General features: G+C 33.8%; 1 protein-coding gene across 1 annotated transcript; it reads left to right on the top strand.

Moving 5' to 3' along the window:
• The first annotated feature begins 51 nt into the window (after positions 1–51).
• On the top strand, positions 52–22,841 carry Uggt (UDP-glucose-glycoprotein glucosyltransferase). Its single transcript, XM_089714430.1, has 28 exons — positions 52–560; positions 866–1,119; positions 1,354–1,533; positions 1,698–1,885; positions 2,025–2,229; positions 2,464–2,677; positions 2,846–3,066; positions 3,367–3,570; positions 3,698–3,877; positions 4,170–4,366; positions 4,568–4,683; positions 4,771–4,919; positions 5,082–5,267; positions 5,553–5,731; positions 6,710–6,801; positions 6,962–7,122; positions 9,415–9,554; positions 9,861–10,070; positions 10,380–10,604; positions 11,349–11,522; positions 18,565–18,745; positions 19,287–19,469; positions 19,964–20,067; positions 20,384–20,550; positions 20,925–21,046; positions 21,315–21,455; positions 22,152–22,194; positions 22,277–22,841. The coding sequence occupies exons 1-28, from the start codon at positions 314–316 to the stop codon at positions 22,303–22,305; spliced, it is 4,692 nt and encodes a 1,563-aa protein (XP_089570556.1). The 5' UTR covers positions 52–313; the 3' UTR covers positions 22,306–22,841.
• The last annotated feature ends 19 nt before the right edge of the window (positions 22,842–22,860 follow it).

The following is a 22,860-nucleotide window of genomic DNA, read 5'->3' as shown; positions in this document are numbered from 1 at the left end:
CATGCCACACAAAAAAAAAAAAAAAATAAATATCAATGTCAAAATTGACGTTTGGTGCAACAGTAAAAAAACTTATCGAAAAGTCAAAATCAAAATTGTGGATTGTGCCGTGTTTTGCCACTGTTGTGCCGTGTTAATCAGTCATTGGGTGGTATAAGTGTACAGGCAATGCATTAATGTTAATATTATTAGCAAAATTAAATTTAGAAATTTAACTTATTTATCATAAGAAAAAATATGCATATGTTTCATATAACGTAGTAATAAATTTCATATCGGGCCACTTGCGTATAGCGCATATAACGTGATAACAATGAAGACAGCCGGGTGTAGTATTTTTATAATAACATTAATAGCACATGTTTTTAATGGCATTGCAAATCCAGAAAAACAAAGAGAAGAAAAGAAATCGAAAGGAGTTACCACTTTCGTGAGTGCAAAATGGGAAGCTACTCCTATAGTATTAGAGTTAGCTGAATATCTCTCTGGAGAGAGTGTAGATTTGTTTTGGTCTTACGTTGATGGTATTAACTCACTAAAATCTAGTCTCTATCTTTTGGGTAAGTGGATAAAATATTAATCAAAATATCTAAGTTTAGAATTCATTGTCATATATTAAAATATAAAATTGAAGTTCTACGTCTCCATTCGGGGCCTATAATTGGGTAATGCAATTATTATATTTTTTATGATTGATTTTACGTATAAGAAGGTGATCAGCTTTCTGTGTATTGCTGAACAGCAGCAGACCTTATTTTTGTTTGTATATGCTGAAGATTTGATCAGAAACCCTTGATTTAGCATGTTACCACCATATTAATGACCCTACTTTTATTTCTAATGAGTGAATTAATTTTATTTTCAGAAACAGACAAAGAGATTTATGATTCATGTATAGGCGTTGCAAGCACACTGCTGCCACCAGCACAGTTGCGTATGGCCAAGCTAGCACTATCTATGCACTTGAATTCACCAACAGTTAGGATGTTTGATGAAATTGCCAACCAAAATGGAGCCAAAGAAGTGGCCTGTGATGTATTTGTAGCAATTGCATCTCGAAAGATCTGCGATAATGATGCATTACGAGATGTCCTTAAGTCTATTGAGAAGTTTGAAGCTGTAAGTGGATTAATTACTATGAAAAAAATAATTTAGATATTTTTTTCATAAAAAATAATTTAGATATATAATAGTATATCTAAATTATTTTTTTCATAGGATAGATGAATGAAGAAATGAAATAAACATATTATGTTCATTCATCACTTTCTGTGCTGATCCTATTTAACTAGTATTATTTCTATTATTTATACAAAACTAAATTGTTGTTACATTATTTTTTTTTCATTGTAGAATGATCATAGATTGGAGACATACTTGTTAGATCACACATATCCAAGCAGTGATAACAGAACAATCACTGCAATATTGTATGGTGAACTTGGAATGCCAGAGTTTTCTGTGAAGCACAAAATATTAGCTGCCTATGCTGATAAAGGAGTTATCAATTATGTTGTGAGATGGAATGTTAAGGTAGGAATTGTTAGACACCTTATTACATTCCTAGAAATTCAATCCTATAAAACTTTGATGCATGCATAAATGACATAAAATTAAGTGACTAAAAAGAGGTGCCTGTAAGAAATTAGTAAAAAGTAGTAAGCCTGTACTATTAAAATATGTATTTTCCATTTTAGCCAAGGGGTAAACCAAAACTCCGTTTATCTGGCTATGGTGTAGAACTGCAATTAAAGAGCACAGAGTACAAAAGTCAGGATGATACAACTCCTAAGGAAAATGAAGGTGATACTTCAGTACCATCAGAAGAAGAGGACGAAAATGATCCGCAAAATCAAATAGATGGATTTAATTTTGGAAGGCTTAAGTGAGTAAATAATGTACAATATATTGTTTTAATGTTTCATAATGATGATTTTTATAACTTTTCTTTGTTTCTGAATTCCAATCCATTTATATGCCAATAAAACATTTCTAAGTTAAATATGTATAAATGTATGTAACAGGAATCTATTCCCTGCACTCCGAACACCATTGGAAAGGTTCAGACGTCACCTGTCTGAAATGAGTGAAGAGTTAGAGCCCCTTAAAGTGTGGCAAATGCAAGCACTGAGTATGCAAGCTGCGGCTGCAGTTATTGATGCCCACGATGCTGGTGGTGATGAAGCCCTGCGAGTACTTACATCTATAGCACAGAACTTCCCTATGCAGGTTACTACTATAAAACAATAATACTTTCAATTCATCGTTTGAATAATAGTTGATTACTGAATAAATTTTATGCTAGATCTACCCAATCGAAACTTATGTGATGTTTCAAAATATAGAAAGAAAAAGTGTACACACACAAATATTCTTTCATAATCAAACTTTATTACTTCTTTTGCATTTGAATTTAAAAAAATCCTTGAATGACATCAAACAAATAAATTATTTCAATTTTAGACAAAATCTCTTATTCACGTGAATGTACCGCGCTCTTTCCGTGACGAAGTATTGTATAACCAAGACGTGTGGGCATCGTCGCTGGGCCTGCGACCGGCAGAACCCTTGCTTTTGGTGTCTGGAGCGCAATATGATGCAGAAGAGGTTGATATTATGGCGCTTTTGAATTCTCTGAGAGAAGATATTGGACCAATGAACACGCTTCATGCTTTAGGTATAAATATATCTTGATAAATGAAAAAAAAAATAAACTACACACTAACAGAATTTTGTGATGTGAAAAATGTATAAAATAATAATATTGCTTATTAATTTAAATGGATTTTCATACTTTTGTAAATAATTACAATTTACAATATAAGTGTACTGTAATTGTTAACAGGCCTATCAAAGAAATTAATAAATACGCTAATGACGTTGGAGTTGGGTGAGTCCTACACTTGGGAGGAGTATGGGTTGGACATTAGAGACTCTTCTATAACCTGGCTAAATGATCTCGAATCGGATGAACGTTACCGACGTTGGCCCTCTTCCTTCATGGAGTTACTGAGGCCAACATATCCTGGAATGTTGAGGAACCTGAGAAGGAACATTTATAATTATGTAAGTAATTTGTTATTCTTTGGATAGTTAAAATTTTGAATTTTATAGAAATATTTTCCAACATAATAAATAAAACATATAATTACATATAAAGTAATATGTGTTAACATCAATTGTAACGTTTTTCATAAATTTGACTTATGTGTATAGTAAGTTAAAAAAATATATAATTAATTCAGATCTTAATACACAAACATTTGCAACAGCTCTAATACATAATTTCACTTTGTTTGTTACATAATATATGTAATTGTATGCTCTCTACAATCTGTCTTCAAACTAAAGCACACAAATTTGCAGGTAATAATAGTCGATCCAACTTCCGCATCATCTGCACCGCCATTAAAACTAGGCGAAACTTTACTCAAGCACGCAACTCCGGTACGTGTTGGTATTGTGTTAGCTCCCAACAACACGCCTCTGGGCATCGCCGTACGAAGTGCTTTTAATTATGTCGCTCAAGATAGGAACTCGAATAGGGAAGCCTTTTATTTCCTAACCCAGGTATGTTTATTAGTAGTTAAGAATGATTTTTTGTCCTTATGGCGTATATTATAATTTATTTAATGTAATCGTGTAATGTAGATGTATAATATGCTCTTATATAATACATTCATCATTGTTCTTCTAGCTACTTAATTCATTACAAGATGAAGAGTTGAGTATGGACCACTTGAAGAAACAGTTGAAGAAATATACCAGTGCAAATGCTAACATAGATGAGATCACATCAGAGGATTCAGAGTATAATTTCGGTCACCAGCTCGCAGAGGAGTTTGTTTCTAAATTAGGCACTGAAAAGTTCCCTCAGGTAGGTTGTTACTTCCTTATGCTTTAAATAAATTTTGATATCTTTGTAAAATTGATATCAAACATAAAACATATTTTACTTTATACAAGATATGGGCATCTTGTATAAATATCTTGAATAAATGTTTTATGCTTTGACTTTAATTATTTTCCAAGTGTACAGCTTAATAATTTAACACTTATACATTAAAAAAAAATCTTCATATCCAAAAAATTGTTAAAACCAAAAATCCCGATATCAACAAAAAAATACGAAGAATATTTTTACATCATTCAAGTATGAACATCCTCAGGTTCTAGTGAACGGAGTGCCACTATGGGACGAAGGGCCGGTAGCGCTCACGTCATCTGTGGATAGTTTGGAAGAAGCGCTAGTTACCGCGTTATCGAGGCACACGAGCCGCCTGCAGAGAGCAGTGTTCAGGGGAGATCTGGCCGATTCGGACGATGCCGTTGATTATATTATGAAACAATCCCATATTATGCCGAGGTGGGTCTTTGATTTGAAATATGATGGATAGTGAGTTTAGAGTTTTTTGTATTCCGATTTAAGTATAGAACAAAATAAAAATATTTATTCTTAGGTTTCCAGCAATGAAAAGAAAGTTCAATTTTCTGTGATCATAAATTGAGGTCCAGCAATTCTTTTATTTTACATAATATATAACATCAATAAAATTTATTTTTTCAGATTAAATCGTCGTATTTTAGGCTCAGATCCTACACAGTATTTGGACTTGTCTGGAATAGCCTCTTCAACTGAGTTTTTCACGCAAGATAAGATACATAAAATTTTACATTTAACAGGTAACATTTTATTAAAATATGTGCTGAAATAGCAATATAATGTCGTTTAATTATATGTGCAATATAATGTTATGTTTAATTTTGCAGGACGAGACGCATTAGCCACTGCTTTGCCTATATTAAAATACTTTGTGAAGTCCGAAAAAGCAGAAAAAATTACACAAACTATTTGGGTTATTGGTGACCTGAACGAAAAAGCATCTCGGGAACTATTTAAAAATGCATTAACTTTCATGGTAAATCTATATTAAGTATTTGTATTTTCTTAAAATCAATGCATATTGCACATTAGAAATTATGAACAGTGAAGAATTCTGTAGACTTAAATTTAGAAATATAGAATTTTAACGATTAAAAAAAAATCTAGGTACATATGTATATTGCTTATTTTGTTTTAGAGAGAATCTGGCGGAATACGCGTAGCTTTCATTCCTAATGTTGATGGACAGTCTAATGTCGATCAATCGTTGAATAAAGTGGTATTAGCTGCACTAGCTGTACTTGAGCCAGTAAAGGCTACCAAATATGTGGTTCAGTTGCTTGAAGATGAAGGCTGCCATGAGAGACAAGACTGTAATATATTGGTAAGTTGTTGCAATATCTATTGTATTTGGTTTCATTGTTTTACACCTATTTTGTATTAAATTGTAAAGTATATTTTTAACACTGTTGCTATGGATGAATGATTGAAAATAAGGGAACATATTAAAATATTATAATACTTCTCTTCAGAGATCAATCAAGTGATTAAGTTTTATAGACCTTTTCCGCGTGATATAAATTAATCTATAACATAATAATAATACATAATACAATACGTATTTCATCCAAATAATTCAACATAAATTTAACAGTATATTAATTTCTAGCCCGAACTAGTGGGTGCACTAAACCAACACGAATGGGTACTTAAAGCGGCGCGCGTGTTATGCGCCCGCAGTCTGCGGCTGCGGGCCGGCGCGCGGGCGCTCGTGCACAACGCGCGTAACATCGGCCCGCTCGCTGCGGACGAACAGCTCTCGGTAGATGACTTTGTTTTGCTGGAAAGGTTGGTGTTCTAAAACCTTTCTCCTTTGACTAACCGGTTGGCTTGGTTGGTAGTGGCCCTGCCTTCCGAGCCAGAGGTCGTGGGTTCGATTCCCACCCGGGGCAAATATTTGTGTGATGTACACAGATGTTTGCTCTGTGTCTGGGTGTTAATCAAACTCAAACTCAAACTCAAACATTCATTTATTCAATTAGACTACTATTTAGTAGCACTTTCGAATCGTCATTACATAGTATTTTTAACATTTACCACCGATTCGGAAAGCAGTATCTATGGAGAAGAATCGGCAAGAAACTCCATAGTTGCTCTTTTAAAATAATGTCAATAAATTTACATAATATGTAACTTATATCTAACTACATAATATGCCAAAGAACTGTCCTGTGGTTTTTACGCGACAACCCTCCATGGGTCTTTATCGTCTACTAATATTATAAATGCGAAAGTAACTCTGTCTGTCTGTCTGTTACTCAATCACGCCTAAACTACTGAACCAATTTGCATGTAATTTGGTATGGAGATATTTTGATACCCGAGAAAGGACATAGGCTACCTTTTATTGCGAAATATGTACCACGGGCGAAGCCTGGGCGGACCTCTAGTTATCTATATAAGTATTTATTTAAATTATATATGTATGTTTATCAGCCATCTGGTTAACATAACACAAGCTAAAGCTTAGTATGGGATCAAATTGTGCCGTGTGTGAAACTTGTCCTGATATATTTATTTATTTATTTTATTTTATATTTTCTCCACAGAGCCAAGCCATAATCACTATAAAACATAATTTTTGATGATGTCATTTAATAATAATTTTCCAACAGTGTAATGCCATGAGAAATAAAAAAAGTATAATAGATCTAAAATCTCTTCATAATGATGTGCAATAAATTATATAGCATTTTATACTTTTCTGTATTATTTTGTATTATAGATCATCCTAAAATATTATAAAGGATTATTGTGTTTGTTTAGATACAGTAATCAAGTTTATGGTGAAAAATTAGCTGAAGTCTTTAAAAAGAAGAAGACATCAACAAATGAAGTGTTAGACGACGATGATGATGGTAAGTACTAAATACATAAACAATGATTTTAGCATTATTGCCCTTCTCTAGAAATACAAAATTATTTTTGGTTTTATAAGTTTGCAAACAACAGCACAATCAGTGTATAAGAAAAATTATATGTATTATCTTGAAATCTTATTGTATAATGCCCTAACAGATGTGGACTCCGTAGAGCTAACAACAGACGTGTACCTGAAAGTGATATCGGTGCTAGCGTCCCGAAGCTCGCGCGTGAGGACGCCTCTGCCAGCCGGCTTGAGGACTGAACATTCCTTGGTCGAGTTGCCTCCAGTTTATTCTGATGAAGCAGCTATTGAGGTATTAAATATAGAAATACAATTAATAAGGCCTCAGCTTAATTGAATATAGATCAAACCTTTTCTTAAATATTTTTTTTTAGATTTATACAATGAAATAGAAGGTCCTTGTTTACGAACACGTATTAGAGCTTAAATTGGCCATATATTGGGTTTCATTTAAACACCTTTAAAAATTTAAAATACGTGTTTTTCTATAGGTATATTAAGAAGAGCTGGAACGTCAACACATTTACACATTGCACATGTTAGGCCGGGAGATACTGACACAAAATTTCGGGTCATTTGTAACAGGATGGCGGTCTAGAGGGGTCTTAGTAGCAATGACAAAAAGAAAAATGATGGTCAGAACGCTGGTACCGGCGGACTAGTCGCATGGGCGTTAGTCACACTCGTCGGATAAATAGCGAAAGTCCAACGATTTGTAACACAAAAATTTTAGGATTTACCGATAGCCCTTAAAAAAGATGTAGGCGGTAGAATGTCTGCACGATGATGATTACCTGTGCAAAAGTTAGCCTGGTACAAATGGTTGAATTGATTTTTTTTTAAATCAACGCATCGCGTCGGTATGGGGGGCTGTAAGTTACACCGGAAAAGTATGGCATGACACTACCGCCTACATCTTTTTTATGGGCTATCGGTAAATTCTAAAATTTTTGTGTTACAAATCGTTTGACTTTCGCTATTTATCCGACGAGTTCAACTAACGCCCACGCAACTAGTCCGCCGGTACCAGCGTTCTGACCATCATTTTTCTTTTAGTCATTGCGTAATAAGACCTCTGTAGAACCGCCATTCTGTTACAAATGACCCGAAATTTTGTGTCAGTATCTCCCGGCCTATGTATGTGTCATATTTTTCAATTGTTTATAAATACAGGGTGATGTAATTGGTGTAGTACGAATATCTAAAAATCTATGAAGAATTTTGTGATACAGTAAATGGAAGAATTATAGACTATTTTACAGTATTTAATAAAATCATTTAATTTTTTGTTCATTTTCATTAGAAATGTCAATTTTTCTCACCAAGGTGGAAATTTAGATGATAAGGATCTTGTTAGAAAAATATAAATTTTGACTAAAATCGGCATTTTTACCAATAAAAGTGTGATAATGAGCTTTTACTAAATCAGGCACACTTCTCGAACTCTATATTTTCTCTTGTATCGGCTTTTCGGTAACATTTCAAAAGAAAAAATTTCATCTGATCAAAGTAACGATACCACAGCTAACATTTGACAGTATGTAAATAAACAAAATGATGTCGATAAAAACATTTCAGGTCGTTTGAGAAATTTGCCATTGCCAAAAAAGCTCATTATCACACTGTTTGTATGCATTTTCTGAGTAAATTTACTATGGTAATGTATATTATATTTTAGACCATTAGAAAGTAGATATTTCAACGAACAAAAAGCCCCCAAACTTTTTGTAAAAAGCTGATATTTCGACGTCAGAATTTTCGATTGAAAATTAGGTTGTTTTTTTGGTATTAAGTTGAAATAAGGCGAAAAAATAAATATTTTCAATCAAATAAATTACAGTGTATTTGAGACACAATAAGGTAACTTTTCACCAAATATAGTAGAAAAAAAAATTTTTTTTGAAAAAGAAATAAAAAACCAATAACTTGGTTTTTTGAATATTTCACCTAAATTTTGAGGTTAGGTGAAAAAATTGTTAATACAAAAGTACAACTTTTGTACTTTTTATTACCTACAACTTTGCCATTGAACTTTTTTCCATAGGACTTGTAGTTTTGTTGGAAATCAAGAGAAACCATTTTTTAGCCTTAAAAGCTCCCCCCTCCCACTTCCCGAACTCGGATTGTCTGTAATTTATTTTTCCTTTAATTTTTATCACATTCTCCTCCTTTTCTAATGGGTTTCATCCTACTACTATTTTTTTTAGGTTTTTATCATTTTGGAAGGGATTGGCCCTGGTGTATGTTGGAAGTGAGCGCACGTGTTATTTGTATTGTTTTTATGTCCTGAAATTTAATTATTATTTGATAATTGAATAATTATTAATACTTTTATCCAATTGATTATTATTAGAATAAATAATTAACTTCATCAATTGATTTACTTTTAAATTATAATTTTACAGGTAAATTATGAGAGCTTTCATAATTATATTTGCATATATTTATCTACAACGCACCATTTTACAATTCAAGTCTAAAATGAAACTAGAGTAGCATTTATTTTTGAACATACTGTAAGTGAAATTGCATAAGTGTGAGTACTGTGAACATGCCAGCTTTCCTTAATTGACCGATAATACAGATTGTAGCAGTTGTTGATCCAGCTTCGAATGCGGCGCAGCGCCTTGCTCCATTATTGTTGGTGCTGCGGAAAGTCATAAACTGTAGAATCAAATTGTTCCTCAATCCTCAAGACAAAAATTCGGATATGCCGCTTAAAAGGTATGTATATATTCTTCGTGTCAAGTTCAAATCTCCATAATTTTCTCTTTAAAATATCAATGACAGCAAAACTGCATTTAACTACTTATAATTTGTGTTAGTTTTTCAAAAATTATTAAGAAGAATGATTGTTTTGAATCTTGGTGAATGCTTCTTCAAACATAGCACGAATATGTGATTTCAATACAAATCACTAGTAACCTGAAAAACCCTATCCGCTTAATTTATAAAAGTAATATTATATTTTCAAAGAAAATAATTGTTCATCAAATATCATAATTTTGAAACACAATTTTAAACCACCAGTTTCTACCGCTACGTGTTAGAACCGGAGCTACAGTTCACATCGTCAGGCGCTAGTACGGGCGGTGCTATAGCCCGGTTCAACCGTTTACCCCACGCGCCTCTACTCTCTATGGAGCTACGGACTCCGCCCAACTGGCTCGTTGAGTGCGTCAAGTCGGTGTATGACTTGGATAATATACGACTGGCTGATGTTGAATCTTTGGTGCATAGGTGAGTGATGAAGACTAATAGTAAAAAGTAGATTTTGTTTTTGTTTGTTATATGTAATAAGTTTTTTCAATTGTGACGTTATTTATTACCTATTGCGTATTTTAGTTGTGAGTCTGAATATGCTTGCTTTATCCTATTAAGATTGCTTTGAGAATTATGGTAATAAAAACTTTATATTAGGTAAAATAAAAGCCAATTTATTTAAATATACACATTAATTATATCATTTTTAGGATGCCAATGTAATGCATAAACTTATTTTTAGGTAAAAAAGTTTTTTAAAGATATTCAAGTCTCTTTATTTTTCAGTGAATTCGAGTTGGAGTATTTATTACTGGAAGGTCACGCATGGGATAGCACTCTTGGCACACCGCCTCGTGGTCTGCAGTTAATTCTCGGCAGTAGAGATAACCCAGAAACTATGGACACCATTGTGATGGCTAATCTTGGATACTTCCAGCTTAAAGCCAATCCCGGTGCTTGGATATTGAGACTGCGACCCGGCCGTTCGGAGGAAATTTATGAAATTGTTGGGTAAGAATAATCATCAGACTGAGTAAATTGTAATGGTTAGGGAGCCAGGTGCAAATTTGGTTAACTATTTCCTCTCAAGAGATAATTCGTCAGTCGCATGAGAGTATAGTATTACAAAGCCTCGTGAACGTCAGCTGGCGCTCGGTTGGGGGGGTGAGCGGTTATAGCCTCCCACGCACATAGGAAAAAAAATACATTCATTCATTCATTTCCTCTCAGCTAAAAATTTGTCAAATTGTAGCTAACCCAATATCTCAACGAAAAAAAATAGTCAGCTGGTTACAACATGGTGTATAGTCAGCTGGTGTCTCGAACATGAAAGTTAAATTTAAAGAAAAATTTATTTTCCGTTATTTCCTCTCAAACAAAAATTTACCTGATGATAGCTTATATGTAACTGTGGATAAATATATATGTCAGCTGGCTGTATCTTGGTGGAAAAACCGTCAGCTGATACGGGAGGCTACAACCGCTCTTCCCCCCAACCGAGCTCCAGCTGACGTTCACGGGGCTTCATAATACTATACTTTGATGCATTTTACTAATTACCGCTTGAGAGGAACTTGGTCATAAAATCTGCTGCTGGCTCCCGGACCATAATTAATTATTTAAATATTTGCCTTAGCCTATATACCTATTACCTACTGGCTACATCCGAGTTATGAGGCCTGAAAAGTTCCAAAGTTTTTTATTTATCCATATTTCTCAAATATTAATAATTATTGTACCTCTTTTTTTACATAGGCACGATAACACAGACACACCAGCTGGCAGTCCGGATATACAGGTGCTGATGAGTTCGTTCCGAAGCCATGTGATCAAGCTACGCGTAAGCAAGAAACAGGATAAGCAGCACCTAGATCTTCTAGCTGAGAACGACGATAAGAACTCTGGAGGCATTTGGAACTCTATTGCTAGGTTTGTGCCTGTTTGAAGAAAATTAACAACTTTTTACGGTCACCTCTGTATGACCAAATTTTATTATGCTTTTATTGTCATGACCTTAAAAGGAATTGTTCAGATACAGAGGCGGCTCGTGACAAAATTTTATGGGTGTTCACTTGAAATAAAACACTGAAAATACATGGTGTAAAGCAGTACATTTATCAAAAAAATTACTTATAAAGGAAATACATACGTCTTTCTTTTTGGTGTGCAAAAATATCTATAACTTAAAGCGACAAGACATTACTACAGCACTAGCTTTACGAATGTCTGTTGTTGCTTTCATCACAACCACACAACCACGGTGTTTTCACATAATATTGTTCGGATTTAAACACACGCGTATATGTTTTCGTTTTTGTCGTACATTTTTGCGTAAGGTCAAGTTCAGGCCGTGGCATTCCCTTAGCTTTCAATTCAAGCCGAATTTGTAACGTTTTAACACACTTTTTAATGAACGCCACATTATAATTGTTCATTTTCACACTCACAAGTAATACTGATAACTACAGACTATTTCAACACGTATCTTATGATTTTAATTAGAAAATTCCCGAATTTGCATTCGCGCGCGTGCATTGAAGTTGACTCGAGAGTCGAGTGTTTGTTTATAATATAGGTAAAACAAAGTATTTTTCCATCAGCTTGGAAGGAGTCGATCATAGTTCCAATTCCTAAAACAGGCGACGCGAATTTGATCAACAATTACCGACCTATATCAATCCTATCTGTTTTTGGTAAGGTATTTGAAAGTCTCATCTGCCCAATTATCACTTCTCATATCAAACAATCAGTCAGTAAGTTTCAGCATGGTTTCACAAAAATAGATCCACCAGCACAAATCTTCTACTTTATCTCGAATGTCTTGTAGAGGCTGTTGAAGCGCATACTTGTGTTGACGTCATATACACAGACTTCTGCAAGGCATTCGATAAAGTTGATCACAATATATTGATCCAAAAGTTACACAACATCGGTATTGGCGGTGGTCTGTTGGGATGGTTTTCGAGTTATCTTTTGGGTCGCTTTTCTAGAGTAGTGGTAAACGGTTTTGCCTCTGAGCCCTTTTCAACTAAATCCGGAGTTCCACAAGGGTCGCACTTAGGCCCCATTTTATTTAATATATTCATAAATGACCTCCCACTTAACTTAAAGTACTCAAAAATATTTTTATTTGCAGATGACCTTAAAATTCTGAGAACAATTAAATCAACCACTGATAGTACTCTTCTCCAAAAGGACATAAATTCTTTGGCAGAATGGTGTAAAATCAATAAAATGAAACTCAACTCAGAAAAATGTTACCATATACGATTTAGCAGACATAGAAGTAGAGGTATTAATGCACCCAGTTATCAGATTAATAATCATATCTTAGCAACAGTAGACAAAATAAAAGACTTAGGTGTTTATTTCGATGCAAAACTTAGTTTTCACGCTCACTTCCACCATATAATTAATAACGGTTTCAAATTGTTAGGTTTTTTACTGAGAACTTGTAAAAATTTTAGGAACCCTCTCACAAAAATTACCCTCTTTAATGCCCTTGTTAGAAGCAAATTAGAATATTGCAGCGTAATATGGAATCCAAAATACAATATTCATATTAACAATATTGAACGCATTCAAAAAAGATTTTTGTGGCATCTTGCGTATAGTTGCAACGTAGCCAAAAAAATTCGTAGTTACTCAGAACGTCTTGATTATTTTAAAATACGAACACTTTATCAGAGGAGGAAGGTTTTGGATCAGGTCTTTTTACATAAATTGGTGAATGGTTCAATCGATTGTGTGTCATTGGTATCTCAGCTTAATTTTAAAGTTCCAGTCAGATTGCCTAGACATTCTAATAATATGCCGTTCCATACAAAATTCCACAATAGTAATCTAGGCCATTATTCAGGCATTTCTCGCCTTACCAAAGAATATAATAATATAGTTTCTGGCAATAACAAGACTATTGAAATTTTCTCAAACACTGTACATAAATTTAAAAAGGAATTGCTCTCGATTGAACCTTTACCGAAACCCAGTTGATCAAATGTAGTTTTATTTTAACATTAATTGATTATTTTGCCGTCAAAATTGGATTTATGTATTATGTATATGTATACTTTTTACCTACACTGCAGCTAGCTGCAGACTGTGTGTCTTTGATTTAATGTTATATTAATTGTTAGTGGTGGTTGCCTATAATTGTGACAGCACTATGTCTACGATTGTTATTACTTTAATGCTTTTATCTATGTATCAGTGTATGTCATGTTGGTGATCCTTAATGAAATAAATAAATAAATAAATAAATAGGACTTAGGACTTAGGAGTAGCAACGTCGCGCGCAATCGCTGTCCTGTGTCCATATCTCAAATTAAGTAGGTTTATTAAACGCACTAAATTAGTTATTAGAAATAGGTTTTCATTAAAAAATGTAGCACAATTGCAAAATAAAAATAAAAGCCTTTTGAAAGAGTTAGATAGATATCATAGGGACTTAGAACATTATAAAATGATATATGAAGTAGAAACTACTGAACTTCAGGAGAAAATAGACTCCTTAAATGATTCATTACATGACCTCAAACAAGAATATTCTGCTGCCCAGTTACAAATTACTGAACACATAAAAGAGGCAGATTACTTAATAAAGTTAAGCAATGAAAATATGGATCGCTTCGAGTCTATGACCAATAATTATGTATGTCAGTGTTCCATAAGTGACAATGAGCAACCGTCGCCCCATAAGACCATTGACTGCACTGACATACATAGTATCCAACCAACGGCAACAATTCCATCTAGTAAAACAAAACATCTTTCCATGCAGGAAATTGTTGTGTTGTCAGATAATATAGGTCAGGGATTTGGCGCTTTGCTTAACAACTTAGGGCATAAAGTAACCAATTTTTGCACTCCTAATAGTTCATTTACGTATATCATGAATTCGTTAGATAATTTTAGTTTTAAGGAAAATAGTATTGTTATTATATTATACGGAGATAGTTTTAATTTAAAAAAACATGACATTGATATAGGATTTCAAAAAATGTTGAAAATTAGTAGTGAGACAAAATGCAAATTTATGTTGTGTACATTGCCATATTTGCCTGGTTTGACACAAAATCAAAACAAATTTATCTATAATATCAATTTAAAATTATATAATTTAACAAATCATCATAGTGATGCATTTATATATTTTGACATAAATTCTTGTATAAAATCTTTTTGTTTGACAAAGAATACAGTGTATCTGCCATCTAGATATAAGAGAGAACTTGCTATGTTAATAGCATATAAAATTATTAACCAGTCTGATACATGTTCAGTAGCAGACCATCGATCTACTATAATTTTATGTAGTAGTAATTATATACATCAACCTAGGTTAAGTGTTGATAGACAAACTAGCCCTAAGCTAGATTTAAACTAGTATGTAAGACAACAGCTAAGCAGCCTTTTTCCATTGTACATCAAAATATTCAAGGCTTGGCTAGCAAATTATTAGAAATAGAATTATTTTTAAATCATAATAGAATTAAAATATTTTGTGTAACAGAACATTGGCTTAAACAATGTCAGTTGTTAATAAATATTGATAATTATAAATTAAAAAGTATATACTTTAGGACAAATGCTATTCATGGAGGTTCTCTTATTTTTGTACACAATAGTTTAAAATGCAAGGAACGAACTGACATTGTTAGCCTTTCTGTAGAACGCACCATTGAACTGTCCTGTGTTGAGCTTGAGCGTTACATTATTGTTTGCGTATACAGACCTCCTTCCAGTGACTATAATTTGTTTGAGACAGTCATGGAAGAAATATTAAAGCGTTTAGGCAGGAGTAAAAAGAAGGTAATAGTATGTGGTGATTTTAATATTGATTTACTTTCACACACACAAACGGCAACACGAATAGTTAATTTGTTTCATTCATTTAATCTGTATAGACTTTTTGATGAGCCCACACGAATAACACCTACTTCTGCAACTTGTATTGATAATATATACTGTGATTGCAAATGTTTAGAAAAATATATTCTCAACACGCTAACTTCGGATCACTGTGGCCAGAAAGTAGTTTTTGAATGGGATTGCATACCTACATTTAAAAGAATTAATGTTAGGCCTATAACTAGAAAAGGCATTCATACATTTAGAAATAATATTGATAATAAACTACCTGACCTGAATAATCAATCCTTTCATAAAAATCCTTGTGAAATGTTTACAAATCTTTTTAAGTTCATTCATAGTGAATATGAAAAAATATTTAAAATTAAATCTTTAACTATTACCAAGGATTTACCATTCAGCCAATGGGCAACTCCTAGTATACACAGATGCAGGAACGTTCTTTACGAGTTATATGGTATGAAACAATATAACAAAGACTTGTCATTTCTTAGTTATGTTAGAAATTATTCAAAAACATTTAAAAAAGTTTGTTTCACTGCCAAGAGTTTGTATATCAGAGACAAAATACGCAACTCTGACAATAAAGTTAAAACGGTTTGGACAATTATTAATGGTGAATTGGGCAAAATCCGATCAAACGATAGTACCATAAAACTTGTCAACTCTGGTAGGGTCATTGACAAAAGTGCTGATGTTGCGCTTGCTTTTGAAGATTTCTTTAGTAGTGTCCCTGCTAGTTTAACTAAGAATTTAAATTCGTCTTCAGCGCTTGCAGAGTCTTTATTGAGGGATCACGTTGCTGAGTGTAACAAATTATTTGAATTGCGACACGTGACTGCTGATGAAATTGTTAAAACTTTTAAAACATTAAATTTAAAAAAAACATGTGATCTCTGGGGTATGTCTGTAAATTTAGTAAATAATATCATAGAAAACATTGCCAATCAACTAGCGTTTATATTTAATCAGTGTTGCGACTGTGGTATATTCCCTGATTTACTAAAGTTTAGCAAAGTTATTCCTTTATTTAAAAGTGGTGACCAAGAAGACAGTAATAACTATAGGCCAATTTCCATATTACCAACTTTGAGCAAAGTCTTCGAGAAACTAATTTTAAACCAATTAAATAGTCATTTTGCATCAAATGGTTTACTGCACGCCAAACAGTATGGTTTCACAAAGGGGCGCTCTACCACTGATGCCGGAGTAGCTCTTTTATCACATATATACAAAGCATGGGAAAATTCAAAGAATGCTTTGGGGATATTCTGCGACCTTTCTAAGGCTTTCGACTGTGTAGAACATTCCACTCTATTACGGAAACTAAATTTTTATGGTATCAAAGGTTTAGCTCAGGATCTCATAGCTTCATATCTTCAGAACAGGGTACAAACCGTTGTCGTTAATGGAGAGAAATCTCGCGGTGCGCCGATTAACATAGGTGTTCCGCAGGGATCTATCTTAGGACCGTTTTTGTTCTTAGTGTATATTAATGACCTACCTTATTATTTGCAGGATATGTGTGAAATAGTACTGTTTGCAGATGACACCTCATTAATTTTTAATGTGGATAGACGTGACACAAATGTTGACGAAGTAAACTCTGCTCTTTTACGCATATCCAATTGGTTTAATGCTAATAATTTACTATTAAATACAAAAAAAACAAATTGTGTAGAATTTATCCTCCCAAATGTAAAAAAGGTGAAAAGGAATATTATTTTAAACGGGGAGGTATTATACCCTGTGGAATCGACTGTTTTTCTTGGTTTGACATTAGATGAGAAGCTTCAATGGGGGGCCCATGTTACCACCACCGCTGCTAAGCTCAGCTCAGCTGCATATGCAGTTAGAAGAATAAGGCATCTCACCGATGAAGAAACGGCTAGATTGGTTTACTTTAGCTACTTTCATAGCATAATGTCCTATGGAATTCTGCTATGGGGCAGGGCTGCAGATATAGAAACTATATTTATATTACAGAAAAGAGCCATACGCTCTGTATATAATTTGCGTGCTCGAGACTCACTAAGAGATCTCTTTAAGAATACTGGTATCCTTACTGTACCGTCGCAGTATATATTTAATAATATTTTATATGTACATAATAACGCTTACTTACACACAAAAGTAGGAGATAGACATTGTTATGACACAAGAAACAGAAATAAAATTGAAATGCCATTATTCCGGCTAGCTAAAGTTAAAAATTCATTTATGGGCCAAGGTATACGCTTTTACAACAGAATTCCTCATAATATTAAAGAGTTTAGTAGTTCTAAATTTAAATCTTATATAAAAAATGTACTTGTCAAGAGAGCCTATTACAGTATTAAGGAATATATGGAAGATAAAAACCCATGGAGGGTTGTCGCGTAAAAACCACAGGACAGTTCTTTGGTATATTATGATAATATATTATGATATTACATATGTAATTTGTAAAATTGTAAATCTGACATGATTAAAAAGAGCAACTATGGAGTTTCTTGCCGATTCTTCTCCGTAGATACTGCTTTCCGAATCGGTGGTAAATGTTAAAAACATGTACTTAATGACGTTTCAAAAGTGCTTCTAGAAGAAGTCTAATTGAATAAATAAATGTTTGAGTTTGTGTACAGGCGCCCAAGCGCGGCGCGGCGGTAAAAACGAACCGGCAACGTTTGCGGGAGCGGCGCTCCGAATTTTGCTATTTCTCCATAGAAAATCTTCTGTTTCACGCGCAGGGCACTGGCAAACCTCCTCTCTTTCACTCCTATTGGATTTCGTATTAGGAAATGTACTAAATATTTTTTCATTAGAGCGCAATCGTGAGCGCTCCGCTTCGCGCGTTACTGTATAATACAGTATTATACAGGTGTATGGAATGATGGAATGATGGATATATTCATTGGTATTGACAGTAGTTTTTTTACGATTACGATTGATTTTAAATAGTAATAATTAATATTAATAATGAAATTAAGGAGTATGATTTTATTATTATTATTTATGGGAGTTCACTGCACCAGCGCACCTTAGGGCGAGCCGCCTCTGTTCAGATATGTGTGCAAATGGTAGAACACAATATTTATTAAGAAGTTTCTATTAAATATAGTTCGTTTGGCGGTGGTGGCGAAGAGCAAGAAGCGCAAGACGAGACAATAAACGTGTTCTCAGTTGCGTCGGGACACTTGTACGAGCGGTTCCTCCGTATTATGATGTTGTCTGTACTTAAAAATACCAAATCACCCGTGAAGTTCTGGTTTTTGAAGAACTACCTTAGTCCGTCACTGAAGGTATGAATTTTTTTATTTACTGCAAGCTCATAATGCACTATCAATTATAAAATTATTTATTTCAGGACAAATTATTGCATAATAATAATACTTTTTCTTATGTGTGTAAAGAAGTTACGTTATACCTTTAATCTGAGTAAATTAAATAAATATAATATATGCATTTTAGACGATTTAACTTCTTTCAATACTAGTTCTAATTATTATATTGGTGTGTAATTATAACATAAATATTAAGTCAGTATTAAAATACTGCTGAGACACTTAACTTTCTCAAGCTCGATTATGGAGAATAAAGAAAGACAGAAAAATTATTTCTTCCAAATAACAATAACACGTGATATCACAGGAGAATCTTATATATAAAATTCTCGTGTCACAATGTTAGTCTGCATACTCCTCCGAAACGGGTGGACCGATTCTCATGAAATTTTCTGTGCATATCGGGTAAGTCTGAGAATCGGCCAACATCTATTTTTCATATGTACCACGGGCGAAGCCGGGGCGGGCCGCTAGTAATAATATAATACGTGACATATAGGACATTCTGCCGTACATGGCGGAAGAGTACGGTTTCTCGTACGAGCTGGTGCAGTACGTGTGGCCGCGCTGGCTGCAGCGGCAGCGCGACCGACAGCGCACCATCTGGGGATACAAGATACTGTTCCTTGACGTGCTGTTCCCCTTGCACGTGAAGAAAATTATCTTTGTTGATGCTGACCAGGTGAGAAATTGATGAAAGAATATTTTCTGTTTGTATTTGGGTTTGTTCTGTGACAGATGATTTTTCAGAAACCTAAATTTATAGTAGTTTGAAGGATGTGACAAGATATTTTCTAAGTGTTAAGTTACTCAATGAATTCTAAGTAAAATAATAATAGTTTAAAAAACTAAAAAACACGCTTTTTATAGAAAACCAAACTAAAAAATAGAAAATTTTTATCAAATTAGTGTATTGTCATCGGTCCTCAATAAATCTACAAAGTTTGAACGAAATCTGGCCGTTTAAAGTGGGTCAAAATCGCGCCCAAAGAAGTCGGTTACAAACATACAGGTGAAGCTAATATAAAGCGTGTAATAATAATGGATATTCCGTACCATTTTTCTGTTTATGGCATGAACCATTTATAATTGCTTTACATTTTCGGTTTTATAAATACAGTATAAGTATGGCTAAATTTCTCCTTTTATTGTGCTAACATATGCCACTACTTCTAGATTGTGCGGGCAGACCTAAAAGAACTAGTCGACTTAGATCTCGGGGGTGCGCCGTATGGCTACACTCCATTTTGCGATAGTAGAAAAGAAATGGAAGGTTTCAGGTAATTAAAACAATTTCATTCTATTATGTATTACTTAATATTAAGCTTTTAGGTTAAGGTTAATATAAAATATTTCATTGCTCGATACATCGTTTTTAACAGACTAGTTAATAATAATGTGGTTGGCAACGCAACCAGCCGTTTATTAATTAAATATTTACAAAATTAATATCAAAATAGTAATATTAATAGGGTCTCTAGTGCTTTGTGCATTTTCAAGATTTTGTAAATAACTGTACATACACGAACTCGTTTGCACAAAGTTATATCAGTTTGAATCTTGATATCGTTACTTAATGGTGACGTTGTCGCGAAGGTTCTGGAAGCAGGGCTACTGGCGCAGCCACCTGCAGGGGCGCAGCTACCACATCAGCGCGCTGTACGTGGTGGACCTGAAGCGGTTCCGGCGCATCGCGGCCGGCGACCGCCTGCGCGGCCAGTACCAGGCGCTCAGCCAGGACCCCAACAGTCTCTCTAACTTGGGTGATTATAATATATAAATATATAGGTATTGCACCGTGTGTAAAGTTACGCGTGTGTGCGTGCAAGTGTACGTCGGTTTGCGTGCGTGTGCGTACATTTTGCTCGTTTATTACCGTTTGTAATAGTCATAAATAAAACGGATATCTGATCCGTTTTCGCGACGATTGTATGCAAGCTATTCGACAGTTTCTTCTATGAGATAATATTTAGCGGTAATTCCAAAAGATTATTTTGTGCAAATAATGAAAATAATTTATAAATAAATAAATTACAATTATAAATTAACTAGCAACTGCCTCTAACCTTTAAAACGTTTCCGTTATGTATTCTTAATTAATATTGACAATTAAAATGGTTTTATTTCATTATCACAGATCAAGACTTGCCAAACAACATGATACATCAAGTAGCTATCAAATCATTGCCTCAGGAGTGGCTGTGGTGTGAGACATGGTGCGACGATAGCTCAAAGCAATATGCTAAAACTATTGATCTCGTAAGTAACACTTTTTAGGAATATCTTTTGATTCGTCTTTTTGAGCGTTAATTATATTATTGTTGGTTTAGTAATATGTTGTTATTTCTAAACCAGTTAGTTGTTTGTCTATTTGTTAAATTTAGTTTACATAACAGAATTCCACACAATATGTGTGAATACCAAATTCACCCCGAGTACCGTAAACATCATCAACATAAATCACAAAGAGCATAGGACCGACATATGAACCTTGTGGGACCCCACACTGATTCGCCCACTATTGCAGTGCAACAACCCGATGACGAAGGAAGCGAAGCTGTCAGCGGCGATGCGCATCGTGCCCGAGTGGCGCGAGTACGACAACGAGCTGCGCGCGCTGCAGGCTAGAGTGCGGAGAGGACTTTACCAGAGGAATGACTCCGATCAGGTATGTTTTTTTTTTCATTTTCCTTATCGCGCGTTGAGACAGGGGGCTGATAGACGGAATTAAGACCGAAAGTTGGAACGACACTTTTTGCTAAAGTTGTAAGCCGTGCGGCGTGCGCGTTATTCTCTGTCTCTCTTTCTCTTAGAACTTCTTTCCATCCGGGTGTCCCTTGACACCTCTCAAGTTTATTTTTTGTGTTAGGTATAAAATTATCTATTCTTTGTGTATAATACGTACATGTGCAGTTTTTTGTCGTTGTTTTTTTTTTTTTTTCTTAGTTATAACTACTCAGACACAACTGTTAAATAGATTGCATTGCAGATTATAATAACACGCGCATACAATTAAATAAATTAAAATATTATATATTTATTGTTTTGGTTTACAATTGAAATTCAAAATTTCAAACTTCAAATTAATTGTTTTAGTTTGAATGTTTGTTTATCATTACAATTTTTATACCTACGGAGTTTCTTGACGGTTCGTCTCCGTAGAAACTGCTTTCCGAATCGGTGGTAAATGGTAAAAATGTGTTATGACGGTTCTAAAGTGCTTCTAGAAGAAGTCTAATTGAATTGAATAAATAAATGATTGAGTTTGGTTATATTTTTTTCATTAGTGAATTGCAATTTATTTTGGTAACACCTTTGTATCGCTTTCTCTATCATGTGAATATATTTTGTTTTTATTTTGCAGGAGATCGAACATAATCAAGCAGAAGTAATACCAGTTAAAGAAAGTAAGTACTAATTAGCGGTTTTTAAGAACATAATCATTTGAAAGCACAAAAAGTACATGCTAATATCTATTTCTTTTTTCAGGTAAAGAGGAACAGCATACAGAGTTATGATGAAATAAATAAATAAATTTAGAATTTTTGTTATTCCAATTACCATAAGGTTGACTGTGGGAGTGAAAGTTGTGTGTCATACTGTTCTCTGTAAAAAGTTCTTCATTTATAATTTGTAGTACATATATTATCATTTTGAAGAGTACTGAAATTGTATTTTGCTATTTTTTATATTTTTCATAATTACTGTTCATGTATACATCATGCATTTTCATCACTGTTACGGACCAAATTAATTCTTATGATTTGAAACTTGCATTCATAATTGTTAACTTAAGTGCAAAATGTGATTTATAGGCGATAAGTGAAATTTATTTGGTTGCAGTAAAAATTTTGTGATTCTCAAATTTTTACGAACGCTATTCTCTGACTAAAATTCAGCGAAAAATAAATGTTTTATCCGAATTGAGTAGCATCTCATGAATGTATTTCTTTATATGTTTGGCTTCATCCGAAATCCTTTCACTCTTTGTAACTGAGAACGCTAAAACGTGAATGAAAATTCAAGTTTGCAGTGAATAAAACTTTAAAAAATATTTTTGTTTTTATTTACCT

This window comes from Colias philodice, chromosome 3, assembly GCF_061535455.1.
Source record: "Colias philodice isolate Cphi_HAF_F1 chromosome 3, ilColPhil1 Martin Lab GWU primary, whole genome shotgun sequence".
Lineage (NCBI taxonomy): Eukaryota > Metazoa > Arthropoda > Insecta > Lepidoptera > Pieridae > Colias > Colias philodice.
Note: the sequence above shows the minus strand (reverse complement) of the source record. Positions and strands in the feature narration are given on the sequence as shown.

Excerpts from the sequence above, each read along its gene's own strand:
- Uggt (XM_089714430.1), top strand. The coding sequence starts at position 314 with ATGAAGACAGCCGGGTGTAGTATTTTTATAATAACATTAATAGCACAT. Across the intron at positions 3,067-3,366 it reads GAAGGAACATTTATAATTAT|GTAATAATAGTCGATCCAAC; the intron begins GTAAGTAATTTG and ends ACAAATTTGCAG. Across the intron at positions 21,456-22,151 it reads AGAGGAATGACTCCGATCAG|GAGATCGAACATAATCAAGC; the intron begins GTATGTTTTTTT and ends TTTATTTTGCAG.